Here is a 15,855-nt window from a genome sequence, read left to right on the forward strand (position 1 = left end):
TTTATGGTTCAGGCAATTGTATTAAATAAACTCACTACGTATATTCCTATCACTGACTTGTCATCGATGATAGAATGTTCTCACTTAAAAGATTTAAACCTGGCCGATTCAATGTTAAATAGTCGATTATCTTTAGATTTTATTCTGGGAGCAGAAATCTATTCTCAAATAATTAAACCAAGATTAATTAAGGATCCGCAAGGTTCTCCTATAGCGCAAAAAACATTATTAGGTTGGATTCTTTCGGAAACTATTTTAAAAAATTTATCTACAAACCTTGTTTCGTTGGTCAGTTTACAGTCTAAATTACATGAAGATTTATATAAACTTTTAGTGTACAAACACGTCAACGAAAACCGGACTATCGTTATATAGTTCGTCTTTTTTTAAAGAGCCTGCTCCTGAATTGGGAGATTCTCGTACCATTGCCTATAAACTGTTTTTAATTCTAGAAGAAAGATTTGAGAAAAATTCGTCCTTGAGGGAAGGTTATGTAAATTGTATCGAGAAATATATTAGTTTGGGCGAAATGAGCAAAATCACTAACTTAAAAGAATTAAGATCGGATAATGGATTTTTTTTGCCACATCACGCGATTTTAAAAGAAACTAGTACAAGTACGAGACTTTGAGTTGTGTTTAATGCTTTTCAGAAAACAATTCTCGGTATTTCTTTGAATGACCTTCTTTGTACAGGGCCTAAATTGCCAAACGATATTAGTAGAATTCTTCTTCAGTGGAGGATGTATCCATTTGTTTTTATAGCTGATATCGAAAAAATGTTTCGTCGTGTTTGGATGAATCCGGAGGATCGAACCTATCAGAAAATTTTGTGAAGAAAATGTCCAGAAGATGAATTAAAAACTTAATCTCTAAATACCATAACATTCGGTTTTGCGTCTACTCCATATCTTGCTCTTCGCACCCTACAGCAGTTGCAACTAGATGAAGGAGTCTTCCCCTTTGACTGAAGGGGTGATCGAGAACAAGACCTACTTTGATGATGTTCTATCGGACGAATTTTAAATTAACACTGCTATCCAGAAGGTTCACGAAATAGATTAATTCTTCAAGGCCGGTGGCTTTGTTCTTAAAAAAATGGATTTTTAATAATCCAGATATTTTGAAATGTATTCAGGAAGATTGTAAACCAACGTCCTCGGTTTGGGAGCCCGAATCTGAGACATGTTATAAACCTTTCGGTATAAGCTGTTCTCCAAATACAGACTGTTTCCAAATTCGAATACATCTTCAAAAGGATTCAAAATCGTTTTCGAAGTGATCTGTTCTGTCAGATGTGGAACGTATTTTCGTTTCTCTTGGTTGGTTGTCTCCAGTCACTATAAGGGCAAAGATTTTTTACAAGAGTTGTGGAAACTCAAACTCGAATGGGATGAAAAGCTACCTGATAGTTTGTTGAAGTCATGGTCTAAACATAAAGCAGAGCTTTCTACTTTACGTGAAATTAATATCCCGCAATATGTGAAGTATTCCCGAGATGTTATTGCCTGTGAACTGCATGGGTTCGGAGATGCTTCAGAAAAAGCTATCGGAGCGGCAATCTATTTGCGCTTATTATTTCGGGATTGTACTATTTCTGTCATTCTACTCACTGCTAAAACTAAAGTCGCTAAATTAAAGGAAGTTTTTATCCCTGGACTAGAACTTTGTGCAGCTGTATTACTTGTACAGCTAATGTCACACGTGACTTGAACCCTTGATACCTTTTCTGAGATGACTCATCATTTTTGGACAGATTCCATGTAGGTAGGTCATCCATGTAGGTGGAACACCTTCATTTCAAATAGAGTTTCCGAAATCCATTGATCTTTTCCTGATGCTACTTGGCATCATGTATCTGGAGTTGACCATCGATCAGCTTGCGCCTCTCGAGGAATATCGGCATCAACCTTGAAGGATCACCCTTTATGGTAGAATGGACCATTCTGGTTGTCACAACCCCAGACTTCTTGGCCTGTTTCAAGTAATGTGAGTGTCGACAATCCTCATCTGGAAGAAAAATTCATCAAAATTGTTAACATCTCAACCCAAAACTTACCTTGAGACCTTCTAAGTTGATATTCATCGCTATCTAAATTGCTTAGAATAATCGCAATGATCATCTTTTTTAATAAACGATTGAAGAGTGATACTAGAAACTCATCTCTACCATTTTCTTCTACGGCGGCTCATCAAGAGGCTCGTGAAAGTCTTATTGCTAATGTGCAGTCTGATTATTTTTCTTAAGAGATTGCTGACGTCCGTAAACGAAATAAAATATCGTCATCGAACTCACTTTTCAACTTATCTCCTTTTTTGGATTCACGCTGATTGTTACGCCTAGGAGGTAGATTAAAAGATGCTTATCTGGATTTTAATAAAAGGTGTCCTATAATTCTACCATATGATTCATCTTTAACATCGCTTATTATATATACTAAACGGACATAATTTTAAACGGACATGGAGGTACTTAATTAACTCTCTTATTTAAGAAGAACTTATTGGATCCTCAAAGGGAGAATAAAAGGGTACTTATTCGTTGTGTCACTTGCGCTTGTTTCCGTGCTAAGACTTCTTCTCAATTAATGAGTCCTTTGCCTGCTCAACGTGTCACTCAACCTTCTCGTCCTTTTGCTATATCTGAAGTAGATTATGCTAGGCCCTTTTTTATTCGATCTTCTAAAGGTCCTAGTCATAAGTCCTATAAAGGATAGACTATAAACTTCCAATGTTTGGTCGTCGGCAATCCTTTGGTCAATGCATCAGCTACCATCTCAGCAGATTGAAGATATTCCAAATCGATGACTCCAGTTTTCAAAACTCCGCGCACAAAATGGTGTTTGACAGCTATATGCTTTGTCCGAGAATGAAATACCTGACTTCGAGCTAGCTTTTGCGCTCCCTGATTGTCATTAAAAATCTTAATTGTTTTGGGCACTTGCAACCCAATTTCAATGATAAATCTTCTTAAATAGATTGCTTCCGTCAATCCCATGTATTCTGCTTCGAGACTCGACTGAGCAACTGTTACTTGTTTCTTGACTTCCCAAGAAACCGACACACCAGCAAGGACGAACACATATCCCGTATACGATCTTCGAGTTTCGACACAGTTTGCCCAATCAGCATCAACATATGCATGAAGTGGATTTCCAGTCTTCACAAACTTCAGTCCAAGATCCGAGGTTCGCTGCAAGTATCGGAGGACTCTTTTAGCAGCTGTCCAGTGATCCTTTTTATAACAATTGTTAAATTAGCTTAGCCAATTAACCGTGTAGGCAATATCTGGCCTAGTTCCAACAGCCAAATAGAGAAGTGCTCCAATAAGTTCACGAAATGGATATTCCTTTTGCTCTTGAGTAGAGTAATTCTCGGGTTTAGTCAACTTTACTCCTAAACACATCGGTGTTGACACAGGCTTGGAATCCTGCATTCCAAATTTCTTCAAAATTTCTTGAATAAATATCCTTTGCGAAACCTCAATAGAATCGTCAATTTGATTGAATTCCATCCCCAAACATCGCTTGATTTTTCCTAGGTCCTTCACGTCGAAAAATCTTCGTAATTCCTGTTTTAGTTGAGTCAACCAACTGATACTCTTTGATGCAAATATCATGTCGTCAACGTAGGTGATGACAATTATGAAATCTTCTTTTCGTCTGGCAACATAAACACAGGGGTCTGCATTCGTGGATTTCAATCCTAGGCTGTGTAGAACTTCATCAACTTTTTTATGCCATTGCCTACCTGCCTGTTTGAGGCCGTACATAGCCTTTTTTAATAGGCACACTTGATTTCCTTTCTTTAATTGATTTAGCATCTTCGAAGCATTTCCTTGATTTCTACTGTCGACACTCATTTCCTTTTCATTCGCAGCAATTTTCTGCAACATTTCCAGAAACAATTCTGGGAGCTCCATGAATATACTCTCTTCCAAATGTCCATTCAAGAAAGCTGTCGCTATGTCAACTTGGTGCACTATGAGATCATGTTCAACAGCTAAGGCCATAATTAATCGAATTGAACCCAATCGAGATACAGGTGCAAAAGTCTCGTTAAACTCTACACCGGGTTTCTGCGCATAGCCTTTGGCAACCAGACGAGCTTTCCTTCTTTCAATAGTTCCGTCATTATTATATTTATTAATAAGAACAATTCGACATCCGATGATATTTCGATCTTCTGGACAATCTTGTAAAACCCAAGTTCCAATCTTGATCAGTGCACCAAATTCATCCTCGATGGACTGCTCCCATTTCATTGCATCAGGTCCTGATAACGCTTCTTTGATTGGAATTTCAGCAACACCTGCATAATCCGCAGCATGTTCAATGATTGCTTCTAAACGCTGAGCATTGCGAACATTTCTTGGCCTACCTCGTTGTCCTGTTCTGAGAATCCGCGGCCTACCAACAGTATTTCCAGCGCGAACTTGCTCGAAACCGAGAAACGGTTCCTCATCGGTGGAATAATTATCATCAGCATTCTCGATGTCACTTTCATCCACAGCTTCAATATGATCGTCATTCACAGCTTCAAGGACATCTTCATCCACAGCTTCGATGTCATCGTCATTTGCAGCTTCAAGGTCATCGTCATGGATCTGATCTCCTTGTTGAATCACTTCCTTGGGTTGAAAATCGAATACCGCACATCTTCTTTCATCAGATTCTTTTTTAAGATTCAGCTTGCCAAAAACTTCATCTGAAACAAATTCATCTTGTTTTCGCGTTGACATAAATTGATTGATAAAGGATACATCTCGAGAAACTTCAATTCTTCTCTCCTCTGGTACCCAAACTCTGTACCCCTTCGAAACATCTGAGTATCCAACAAAATATCCAACTTCTCCAGGATGATCCATTTTTCCTTTATTTAATGTCTTGTTCAAAATCACGACTTTGCAACCAAACGTTCTAAGATGAGATAGATCCGGCAACTTTTCTCTCCAAATCTCAAATGGCGACTTTCCATCTAGACTCCTTGACGGGCATCTATTTCTGACATGATTGGCTACTGCAATGGATTCTGCCCAAAATCGCGGTGACATTTTCGATTCTGACATCATACACCTGGCTGATTCAACGAGAGTCCTATTCTTTCTCTCAGCCACCCCATTCTGTTGAGGTGTATGAGGTACTGTAAGACGTCGTTGGATTCCACATTCCTCGAGATATTTATCGAATTCCTTTGAGCAATATTCTCCTCCATTATCCGACTGAAGAACTTTAATTTTTCGGCCAGTCTGATTTTGAACAGCAGCTTTGAAGACTTTAAACGCTTCCATGACATCACTTTTGTGCTTTAAAAATTTTAATTCGCACCACCGAGAGGCATCGTCTATAAAGGTAACGAAATACCGTGCACCGCCGAGTGACTGTGTCCTCATTGGTCCACACACATCTAAGTGAATAATTTCAAGAACTTGAGTTTTTCGCAACGACTTTTTCGGAAACGGAGTCTGTGAAAATTTTCCGGTTAAACACGATTCACATACTGGTAACTTGTCTTTGGTATCGAATTCAACTCCGAGAACTTTCTTTTCACTCACGATACTTTTTAAAGACTTTTCATTCAAATTTCCAAGTCTCTTGTGCCACAATTCAATTTTAGACACACCTTTATCCTCACTCACGGCACTTGCGACTTCAGAATTTTCCCGCACAAAATAAAGCCCGTTAATTCGATCTGCGACTATTTTAATTTCACCATCACTATTTTGAACCAAGGCTTTTTCTTTCTTAAAAATCACATCAAAACCTCTGTCAGTGATTTTTCCAACTGACATCAAGTCCATTCTAAGATCCGGAACATAAAGTGTATTTTCGAGTTTAATAATATTACAATCGCGACCGTTATCAACTTCGAGTTTTACAGTTCCTTTTCCCAACACCATAGTCGAGGCGTGGTTTGCTAGATTTAATTTATTATCACATTCACTTTTATCTACAAATAACTTTTCATCATGAGACATGTGGGAAGTACACCCACTGTCGAGACACAATCTAGTTTCTGTATAGCACTGTTCAACTTTAAGAGCACTTTCCTGATGAGAAGTAATGAGCCAACACGTTTCCTCTGCCGTACTTGCCTTCTGCTGTGATTTATTTGGATCGATTACCTCATCACTTTCTGCAGCTTTGTGACTGATTTTGTGGCATCTGTGTCACTTGTATGGAAAACTTTTTTGCGAATTCTGATTTTCCTTCTTGTCACTTCGTTGTGGTTTCAATTTTTTTTTGAAATTGTTATTTCCTCCAGCTGGTTTAACAACCATGGCATTCGGCATTGCTTCAAATCGAGTTTTCGATTTTCGGGCATCAGTTTCTTCTATTATCTTTATTTTAAGTATTTCAGGACTCGGCAGTTCATCGCGTGTTTCTATAGCACACCGGAAGTTCTCATAAGACGCAGGAAGACTATAAAGCAACATGCACGATAAAAGATCATCGACAATCGGAATTTCCATTTCCTTCAACTTGCCTACAGTTTCGGAAAACCTCCGAATATGTTCCCGTACATCACCATTCTCTGACATTTTATGAAGCATTAGCTGCTTCAAAAGAGTCGCTCTTCTTGCCGGCCCCTTCGACTGAAATATTCCGTGCAGTTTCGTCCATATGTCATGAGATGTTACACAGTCTTTAATTTGTTGTAATTCTGCTGGACTGATGGACAAAATCAAGGCTGAACGTGCCTTTCGATCAGCAACATCCCATTCTTTTGCCCTCGCCACTGCCGCTTCGCGTCCCTCAGCAACTTCGGCTGGAATCAAAGGCCTCACTTTTTCACCACTCACATATTCCCAAGTATCGTTCATAACTAGAAGTGCTTCTATTTGCAACTTCCAAGAGTCAAAGTTATCTTTCGATAACAATTCTATTCGCGACGAGAGCGTGGAATTCATTTTCAAGTTCACTGAATGACGCTTTTAACTCGGACGCTAACCTCACATTTTTTTGACTACTCGATTTTAGCTTTTTACCGACTATTTACACGACCGCGAGACCTGGGCCCATAACCTATTGAAGCCAGGATCTATTTAAATAAAAATGACACTATTTATGTAAATGAATTGTTTAATATTCAAGTGAAAAACGTATAATATCAAAGATAAACAAAGAACGTGTAAGACCTGAAAGGCGACTTAAAGACAGAGAGACGACGAACAAAAAAGGAGGAGGTGAAGTTTTACACATTAGATATAGGTGGCACCACAAACTAGACAAATTCAAATCAAAGCTTGTTATATTAATTGAACATTTTAATTAAGTATTCAACAGAAAACTGTCTAGAAACAATAATGAATCAAGTACTACGATACAGAGACTCGAAACTTCCATGACAAATTTCCACACGGGTAGGGGAGACTAGGGCGAAAAGTAAAACTGTCAAAACAGTTAAAATTAGTTATCTTTCAAACGAAAATAGTTAGAGTATTGCAATTTTAATTATAGAAGGGTGTTATCACTCTAAATAATATCCGGAGTTATATGACATTCTGTTCATTTTTGTGGTGTCCATATTTAAATTTTTTTTCATTCTACTTTTGAAAATTTTTGCGTAAAAGAAAATATCAACTTTTAAGTATATTTTTTGAATTTATTCTCATCGCGATTTTTTAGGTTCTTATTTGGGTCCCCTGAAGAGATACCTGAAGGTATTTGCTAAATATCTTTAGTCAAATTTTTATATTTGTTGTTAAAGCCAAAAATGCACCCTGGGGCGAAAAGTTAAATGTATTTTTACATGTTGTAAAAAATATTTTTTACATTTTTCGTTTTTTTTGGGTTTATTTGTTTAGAAATTATTTATTTGACATTAGGTAAGTACTCTGTAAAAAACAAGACCGCTCACGTGAAATAAACCAAATTTTTTGTTTGTTTGAAATTTTAGATTATTAATTTTATAACTGTTCTAAAGCTTTTGTTAAATAAACATATGTGTTTATTAAAAAAACTGTGTTTTTATTAAAAGATATGTCTTTCATTAACTAAATTACTTGTTTACGTATACTTTAACTTATCTACTACTTAACACCTATCAGATAATAATTTTAGTAGGCTAAAAATAGAATTCAACATTTAGCCCCAGAAAAATATCAGAAACTTTTTTATTGAAAGTTTTAGAGGACAAGTTGCCCTACAATATTGATATACAAATTTTTGCATCTAAGCGGATTATATTGTCTAAAAAAATCATTTATACAAAATTTAACCTTTCGCCTCATAGTCTCTCCTAGTTTTTTCATTTCTATAACTTAAAATGATTATCGAAATTGACACTAGCTAGAAACGATTGTAGCTTAAATTGTAAATGAAAATTATAATGTTGATGAACAATATTTATTTGACAAATGAAATTTAATTTCCAAAATTTAATGCTAATTTACTTGAAACGAATTTTAAGTTGATTGTTTTGTAAATTAAACTATATTATTTAAAGGAAAATAATTTTATTTTACTGAGGAAAATACTAGTAATATGAAAAATTGATAATAATAGAATGATGATGGTAGTATAACATAAAAGATTATACATATCGGCTTTTGGGACCTTTAACAGAATACAATATCCTCTGTTAATTAACCTTAACTATATTGTATATATGTATCTCACTATGTGGACTCCAAACATATATATACGTAAACCATTTAATACCTCTCTCGGTATAATATAATAACCGCCGATGCGTGGGTGTTAGCTCCAGGCAATATACGCCTGCTTTGAAACTATGCGCCCCCATTAGAGGAGGCGCGTACACTTTTTCTTTACGAGCGTATCATGAAACATTTTTATCTGCAAAAAATCCAGGTCGACAGAAATCGTTTAAAATTAGCGCTTAAATTGCTCAGTATTTTTCTATCTTGACCATATAGTTTACAACAGCTTTGGATTCGATTACCTATTTTTCAAATTTACATTTAAAATATTCTTTTGCCATAAGTAGAGAAACCATATTTAATGATTTTCAATTAGAAAAAATCATAGTGTACAGTTGTTGATATCTTAAATTGATAGTAGTTTCCTTGTAAGTGGTATTTTTTTGAATTTAAAATTTGTATTATATTTCTTCACCAAGATGAGGAATAATTCTTGGAAAGTATAGTATAGAGAATTCATCATATGAACCACCCCGGTCTGACACTAAAAAGAATGGCCAGACCTTAATGCTAGGAGAGAAATGTTTCACCACACCGTGGCGCTGCGCGTGTGTAGGCCTACAGTAACATGCATTTGAATAGGAAAATATTGTTAGAATATGAAAAAATAACATTTAACAAAGTTTTAAATATTTTTTTTCTTAAGAATAATGATTTTTACAATAATTAAAACATTAGCATTAAATAAAACACGTCTTAGAAGGAAAAAGAAATACAAAATAATTGTTTTAATTGTTTAAAAACGCGCGAAGCGAACGCGAAAAATTCCCATGTATTTTTTCGCGTTTCGCGTCTCGCGTTTTTCAGTTTTTCTTTGCCATGTAGAGGCAATTGAAGCTGTATCTACAATTAGAAAGTAAGACGCGAAACGCGAGAAATTGCCATGTATTTTTCTCGCGTTTCGCGTTTGCGTCGCGCGTTTCTCAACTTTTTTCCCTATTGTAGATAGCCTGAAAAAGGATAAAAACAAGAGACGCAAACGCGAAAATAATACATCTTAATTTTTCGCGTTTTGCGTTCGTATTACGCGTTATTCTTTTTTTCTCAGCAATGTAGAGGCAGCATAATACCGCAGTGGGAGAGTAGTGCGCGCCTCTGTGCCTTCTACTGCTATCCGACCGGTATTAGCATATAATTTTTAGTACACCTAAAAATCAGTTCATGTTTATCTCAACATCAAGCAAAGAAGCTATTAGGAATTCACATACGTTATCAATAAGTAAATATAGCAATAGTTAAATTTTTATAAAATAAAAAAAAGTAACTTATAAATAACATATACAAAATTTTAGAAAATATTTTTTTATTGAATAATATTTTTTTCTATTTAGAAAACAGATGTATAGTTAGTTCCATTTCTATATCACAATTCTGTATCACAAAAATTGTTATGTAACATTCCTTATAATAGACTAAATAATAGTTGAACTATGCAAAATTGATAAGAATACAAAATAAACATTTGCAGCATTTATAAGAATATAAACAAAAGATTTTTTTGACAATGACTGTCAACCTAACAAAAATGTTGTTTTCTATGAAATGAAATGAAAAAATAAAAACTTTCGTTGGTTTAAAGTAAAATATTACATAATTCAAACAATTTAGTTAAATTACAAGGCATTTTCAACATTAACAAATATCCTTTTCATTCCTAATCGTAGTAATTCTAGTTTAATACTTTCGAAGGTACAAATGACACATTAAATTAGATATTTGAAACTCATACCGGTATTGAATAATTTTTAATGTAATAAAATTAAAATATTACTTATATTCTCAGATTTTATTTTAAATGGAAATAACTAATGGAAAAAAATTATTTACAACTAAGGGTGATCCTACAATAGTCCATTAGACGCTCGAAAAATAAACTGTACCTACTTTGCAACGTTAAATTAGGTATTTCAAATTCATACCGTAATTGAATAACTTTTTTATGCAAAAAAACAAAAACCGCTAATGTACTATTTATTATCTGTGCACCCTAAGTTAGAAGTAATAGACAACTAAATAGAACTCTGTGTAACTAATAAATTGAAGGAGATGTAATTTTTCTAAAAAATTTCCTTCAAAAAAAATATGTTTCCTTCCATAATTTTAACAAAAATTTAATTATTATCACAAAAATAACTGTGAAATTGTTAATTTTTTGAGAAATAATATTATAAATGATATTACGGTAAAAGTTTCAAATAACCACTAAAGAAACTATATTTGGCTTCCAAAATATATGGTTTTTCTACTATCATGAGTACCATTTTAAAGACTCAACAATATTCGCAAATTAAAATAATAATTTTTGTTTTTGAAGTCGATGAAATAAAAAAACTGATTAAGCTATTTTATGATCTACGTCTAGATCCAGATGGTACTTCAGCATCAGACAATTGTCTTTTTAATTCTCGAAATCCCTCAAGAAGTTGACTCAGACGCATAAGACCATCTAACTCCTCGATGTCATTTACATTACTTATTTGCAAATGCATTCTTGGTCCTGTTAATTTAAATGTATAACTTTTATACGCAGTTCACAAGATAAAAATGAAAAGAAAAAATTAATTATAAATATAAAAATAGTACTACATTGATAACTAATTATAAATAAAATATTATAAAATATGATAATTAGAAATATATTAAGAACTGCTAAAGTTGCGAAAGCCACAATAGATTTTATTCAACCTTAAAAATTTATATGCATAGCATCTTGCTTTATGAACGTGAGGATATAAACAAATTACTAATATCCGAAATTTAAAAAAATTTATTAATGAATTTATAAATTAATTATTGATTTAAAAAATTATTATTTCTATCAGTTTCGTCTAAAAATTTTGAATAAAATCTTACCTTGAAACTCAATGGTGCCTATGATGGATAATTTTTGTCCTTTTGTGAAATCTCTGGGTGCACGTAAACTTGGAATTCGTAATTCAAGTTTATATGTTCCATCAGTTAAGGAACCACATCCAAAGGTACCTACTTGGGGACCATAGCCAAGTCGTTGCTCGACGAAAACAGTTCTTAAGTACCCAATAACTTCTATAATATAATCATATAAATTTATTATAATCAAAATTTTTCAAATTTAATTTATCTTGGGTCAGAATTCGTGAAATTTTCACTAAAAATAAAAAGTATATTTTTTTAATCGAAATGTTGAAAAAACATTTCTATTAGGTCTCAGGAATAAGTCTACCAAAGTATAGAAAAAAAATTTTGTATTATAGAAGTTATTTGCAACTTTTTTAATAAAATTTTATTTCTCCTAAATGAATAAACCGATTTAAATAAATCAAGCGGGAATACAAAGGGGATAAAATATACTTTCGATTAGAAATAAAAAATTTGTTAAAAGTTTATTTTTTAATAATTATTTAATAAATTGTTTATAAACAATTTATTTTTTTTAATGTTCTGCGCCTTTTAAAAATTTGAAAAAAGTCTCAACATGCAATTAAAACTCAACATTTCGATTAAAAAAATATACTTTTTATTTTTAGTGAAAATTTCACGAATTCTGACCTTCTTTCAATAGGAGTGCCTAGTGAAAAAACCAGCCCAATTAGTCCCAAAATCCGGATCTATTCTAATTTCCAAAGTCAAATATTTTTAACAGCTCCTATTAAAATCCTAATCTACTATTTCAAAAATTATGAAATATCTAAATACAAGCAAAATAATTAAGGTTACCATTTTTTTTCTAAAAAATGACATGCTTTTTAAATTATTAGAATATAATAAAAGATTAATAATGAACAATCCAGAAGATTCTCGAATAACTAATTTCATTAAAATAGAAATATGAAATATTAATACTGTAACCTTTATTTTTGAATGCTCTTTCAAATATTAAAAAATTAATATATTTTTAACGAGGTACTCCAAAAACTCACTGGTTATGATTTTGAAACTTTACTACATTTTTATAATTTTTGACTATTATTTGCAATCCACTTTTATAAATTTTAAAAATCAAATAATACATAATTAACTCACTAATTCTCGATCCTGGTTCGCAGTGCACCAAATTTTCAAAATCAACATCAACGACTTCTTCTTCTTCTTCTTGATCTACAGCAGCTAAATGTTGTCCAAAGGACACGACAACAGTGTTGGCAAACAGTTGTAACTCGAATTGACAATTTCCTTTATTAAATTCTGCTTTAGAAGGCACTCTTGCCCATGCTCCATCGATATGCAAAATCTGTATTTTTTAAAAGGAAAATATGATTCTCATTTAATCAAAATTTTCATAAGCTTTCAATTTTGAAAATTTAAAATTCAGTATCAAACGAAAATTAATCTTTTACATTAAAATAATATATAAATGTAATAAATAAATATATAAATCTTTTATATTAAAATATTTATATTACTTTAAATTTATTGTTAGCAAATTCTAAACTATAATAATTTTTTGTATTAATTTATGGAGGAGAGAGGGCGGTTCAGTTAACTTCTTCTGTAGTATTGTCGTACTGAATTACGGCTTTTTTATTCCTCAATTATTCCTTTTTTGTAGAAAAAAATAACCAAAATTACAAAAAAATAATATAACCTTGCTTCAATTATGGAATATTAAAAAAACAATAGTTAATTATTGTTTAAACATCATACACAAATTGTTAATGTTATAAACATTTAACTTTTGAAATGATTTTAATTTTTTTGAATGACTGAAATTTTTTAAACTCATAAAAAATATTTTAAAAATATTTATAAGTAACTGTATCCTATTTTTTGGATATTTTAGAAGAAAAGAATGAGTTGTCTGGTAAAAATATGAATTTTGAATAATTTACAGAAAATAAACGCATTTTGTTTTTCATTTTAAATACATAGAAAACTTTAAGGACTGAATTGGACCATTAAATATTTGTAAAAATTAAAAAATACATATCTGTTTTTTATATCTCAAACACAATTTTGTCCGGCATTAATAAAAACTAAAAAAATTTTAAAATAAAAACCACCCCAATATATAAAATTGATATAAATTAATCATTTATTACTAATAAATAGATGATATTTTAGTTTTAAAAAAATTTTAATGTAAAACGTTTAAAAAATTTATAAAATATTAATAAATAGCCATAAAAATAGAATAATTTCAATTCTTATGAATTTAATAGTCATAAAAGTTATGCCACAAAAATTTAATTAAATTAAATGATTGCTATTAATAAAAAAATTATTTTCTTAAATATAAACAATTATTGGAATATTTTTTACGTTTATAACAAACCTTTATAAAATTTTTAAATAAATAAAATATTAATAAAATACCTCATTCAAATTGATGTGTGCCTCGAGAGCATTTATATCATTAGCCCCCCAAATGCAACATTGAATGTGTTTTCCACTACCATTGGAAAGTATAAACTTCAAAAATTCTGTAGAGCCGGCAATCCTCCGTGGAATCACTTTTTTTACGTATCCAATAACTTCACTGTAAATTTAAAACAATTCTTCAGATTATTAGCTTCATTCAAAATACGTTGAAAGTAGAAGATATTGAAATGCGACTTTTTAATTGAAAGTCGGTCTTTAAATGTATGTAACTATTCATAAAATTAATAAATTTAAATTTGAAAATAATTCATTTTAACACATTTTCTTCAACTTTCAATGCAAAAAATATGATTAATGAAAAAAATTTTAACAACTTTCTTTCAATGTTAAGTTTTGTTTCACATTTTTGGTCTCTTCGGACATTTCTTTAAAATTTCTTTTTTTAGAAGCAAACCTTTTTTCTAAAAAAATTATATTTAACCAAACAATAGTGTTATTAATTTTCTTCCAAAAAATGTAGAAAAACTAATTTTTTTCTCGGTTTCTCTCCATCACTTTTAATATTAATATTTTTTGTGATACATAGGCTTTCACACAAAAACGGTACAGAAAACTTTATTCACAAATTAAAATCCTATAACTCTTACTAATTATTTTCAAAATTGAAAATAATTTTTAAATTAGAAAAATTTTACATTTTTTAACTAATTTTGAAAAAATAAATTAGTTGAAATTTTAAATAATTTAACTTTGATTTTACTCAATGCAAATTTAAAATGTTTAAATTTATAATGAAATAAGATTTTAAATAAATAAATTTTAAATTGAGTGAAATTTGAATTAATTGCATTTTTCATAAACTAATATTCAACATAACAAAACTTTAAATCGATGAAAACTGTAAATAATAAATTTTTAATTGGCAAATATGTAAAAAAAATGAAAAAAAATAATGAAACTGTTTTATTTATGGACATTTTAAACAGTTGTCCTCACTTTTGAACAAAGTCTAAAATCGTCTCTTTGGACGCCTGGTGGGGACTATGGAAAGTACATTTAAAAGCGCTAGAGTGGGGATAAGTCACTATAGGTAGAGGGTTAACAGAAATAAATTGAAATTATATTAATTAAAAATTATGTTATAAATAATTTCTATCAACTGCAATTACAATTATTTCAAAATATAATTAATAAAAAATTCAGTTATAGTACAATCTAAACAATGACATAAAAATTATATTTCAACTCACACTGTACGGTCCCAGAACTGCACAGCATCAATGGCTTCAGAGGATGTGAAAATATTTTCATCCATGTTGAAAATGTGAATGATCTACAAAGTTAAAATATTTACAATTAATTAATAAAATGAAATACTTAAACATAGGAATATCATATTTACTAAATTAAAAAAATTGTAATGATTAAGTTTTAAAGCCACAATGAACAAAAAATTATACTACGCAATATAATAAAATATACATGAAAGAACCTTTTTACATAATTAATTATGCGTGAATTAAACTTATTATTAATATTAAAATGAAAGAATTTTAATTTAAGTAAAAAACATGTTACTTACATGATTGATTGCAATAGATGAAAATTTTATCGTTGATTCACTGAACCACAGGTCAACCACGTTTTACTCAAGTTCTGCATGTAATGAAATTATGTATAATGGTTAATAGAGACTTCGAAATGTTGACCTTTTAAGGTGGAATTACAATTCGTAATTTACAAAAATCACAATTAGGCTGTTTTACTACATCGAGATATTTCAAGTTCGAGTATGACGTCAGATAAGGCTTCCTATATCAAAATGTATGTAAATGTTAAGGTACAGTCCCATGTCAGCGTGAAACGGGAAACGGAAAACGGTTAACCAATAAG

The 15,855-nt window shown here is 31.3% G+C and overlaps 1 protein-coding gene across 1 annotated transcript; it reads right to left on the reverse strand.

Annotated features, from left to right (window-relative positions):
• Nucleotides 1-10,138: 10,138 nt before the first annotated feature.
• Nucleotides 10,139-15,622, reverse strand: LOC122501138. Its single transcript, XM_043610412.1, has 6 exons — nt 15,545-15,622; nt 15,213-15,295; nt 13,957-14,119; nt 12,667-12,874; nt 11,518-11,709; nt 10,139-11,161 (listed from the first exon to the last, which is right to left on the reverse strand). The coding sequence occupies exons 2-6, from the start codon at nt 15,275-15,277 to the stop codon at nt 11,010-11,012; spliced, it is 780 nt and encodes a 259-aa protein (XP_043466347.1). The 5' UTR covers nt 15,278-15,295; nt 15,545-15,622; the 3' UTR covers nt 10,139-11,009.
• Nucleotides 15,623-15,855: the final 233 nt, after the last annotated feature.

This window comes from Leptopilina heterotoma, unplaced genomic scaffold, assembly GCF_015476425.1.
Source record: "Leptopilina heterotoma isolate Lh14 unplaced genomic scaffold, ASM1547642v1 Lhet_204, whole genome shotgun sequence".
Lineage (NCBI taxonomy): Eukaryota > Metazoa > Arthropoda > Insecta > Hymenoptera > Figitidae > Leptopilina > Leptopilina heterotoma.

What these genes read in the sequence shown, in the direction of transcription:
- LOC122501138 (XM_043610412.1), bottom strand. Translation starts at nt 15,277, where the DNA reads ATGGATGAAAATATTTTCACATCCTCTGAAGCCATTGATGCTGTGCAG. An exon ending in CAGTTCTGGGACCGTACAGT is followed by an intron (nt 14,120 to 15,212) that starts GTGAGTTGAAAT and finishes TTAAATTTACAG; the next exon opens with TGAAGTTATTGGATACGTAA. An exon ending in CACACATCAATTTGAATGAG is followed by an intron (nt 12,875 to 13,956) that starts GTATTTTATTAA and finishes TAAAAAATACAG; the next exon opens with ATTTTGCATATCGATGGAGC.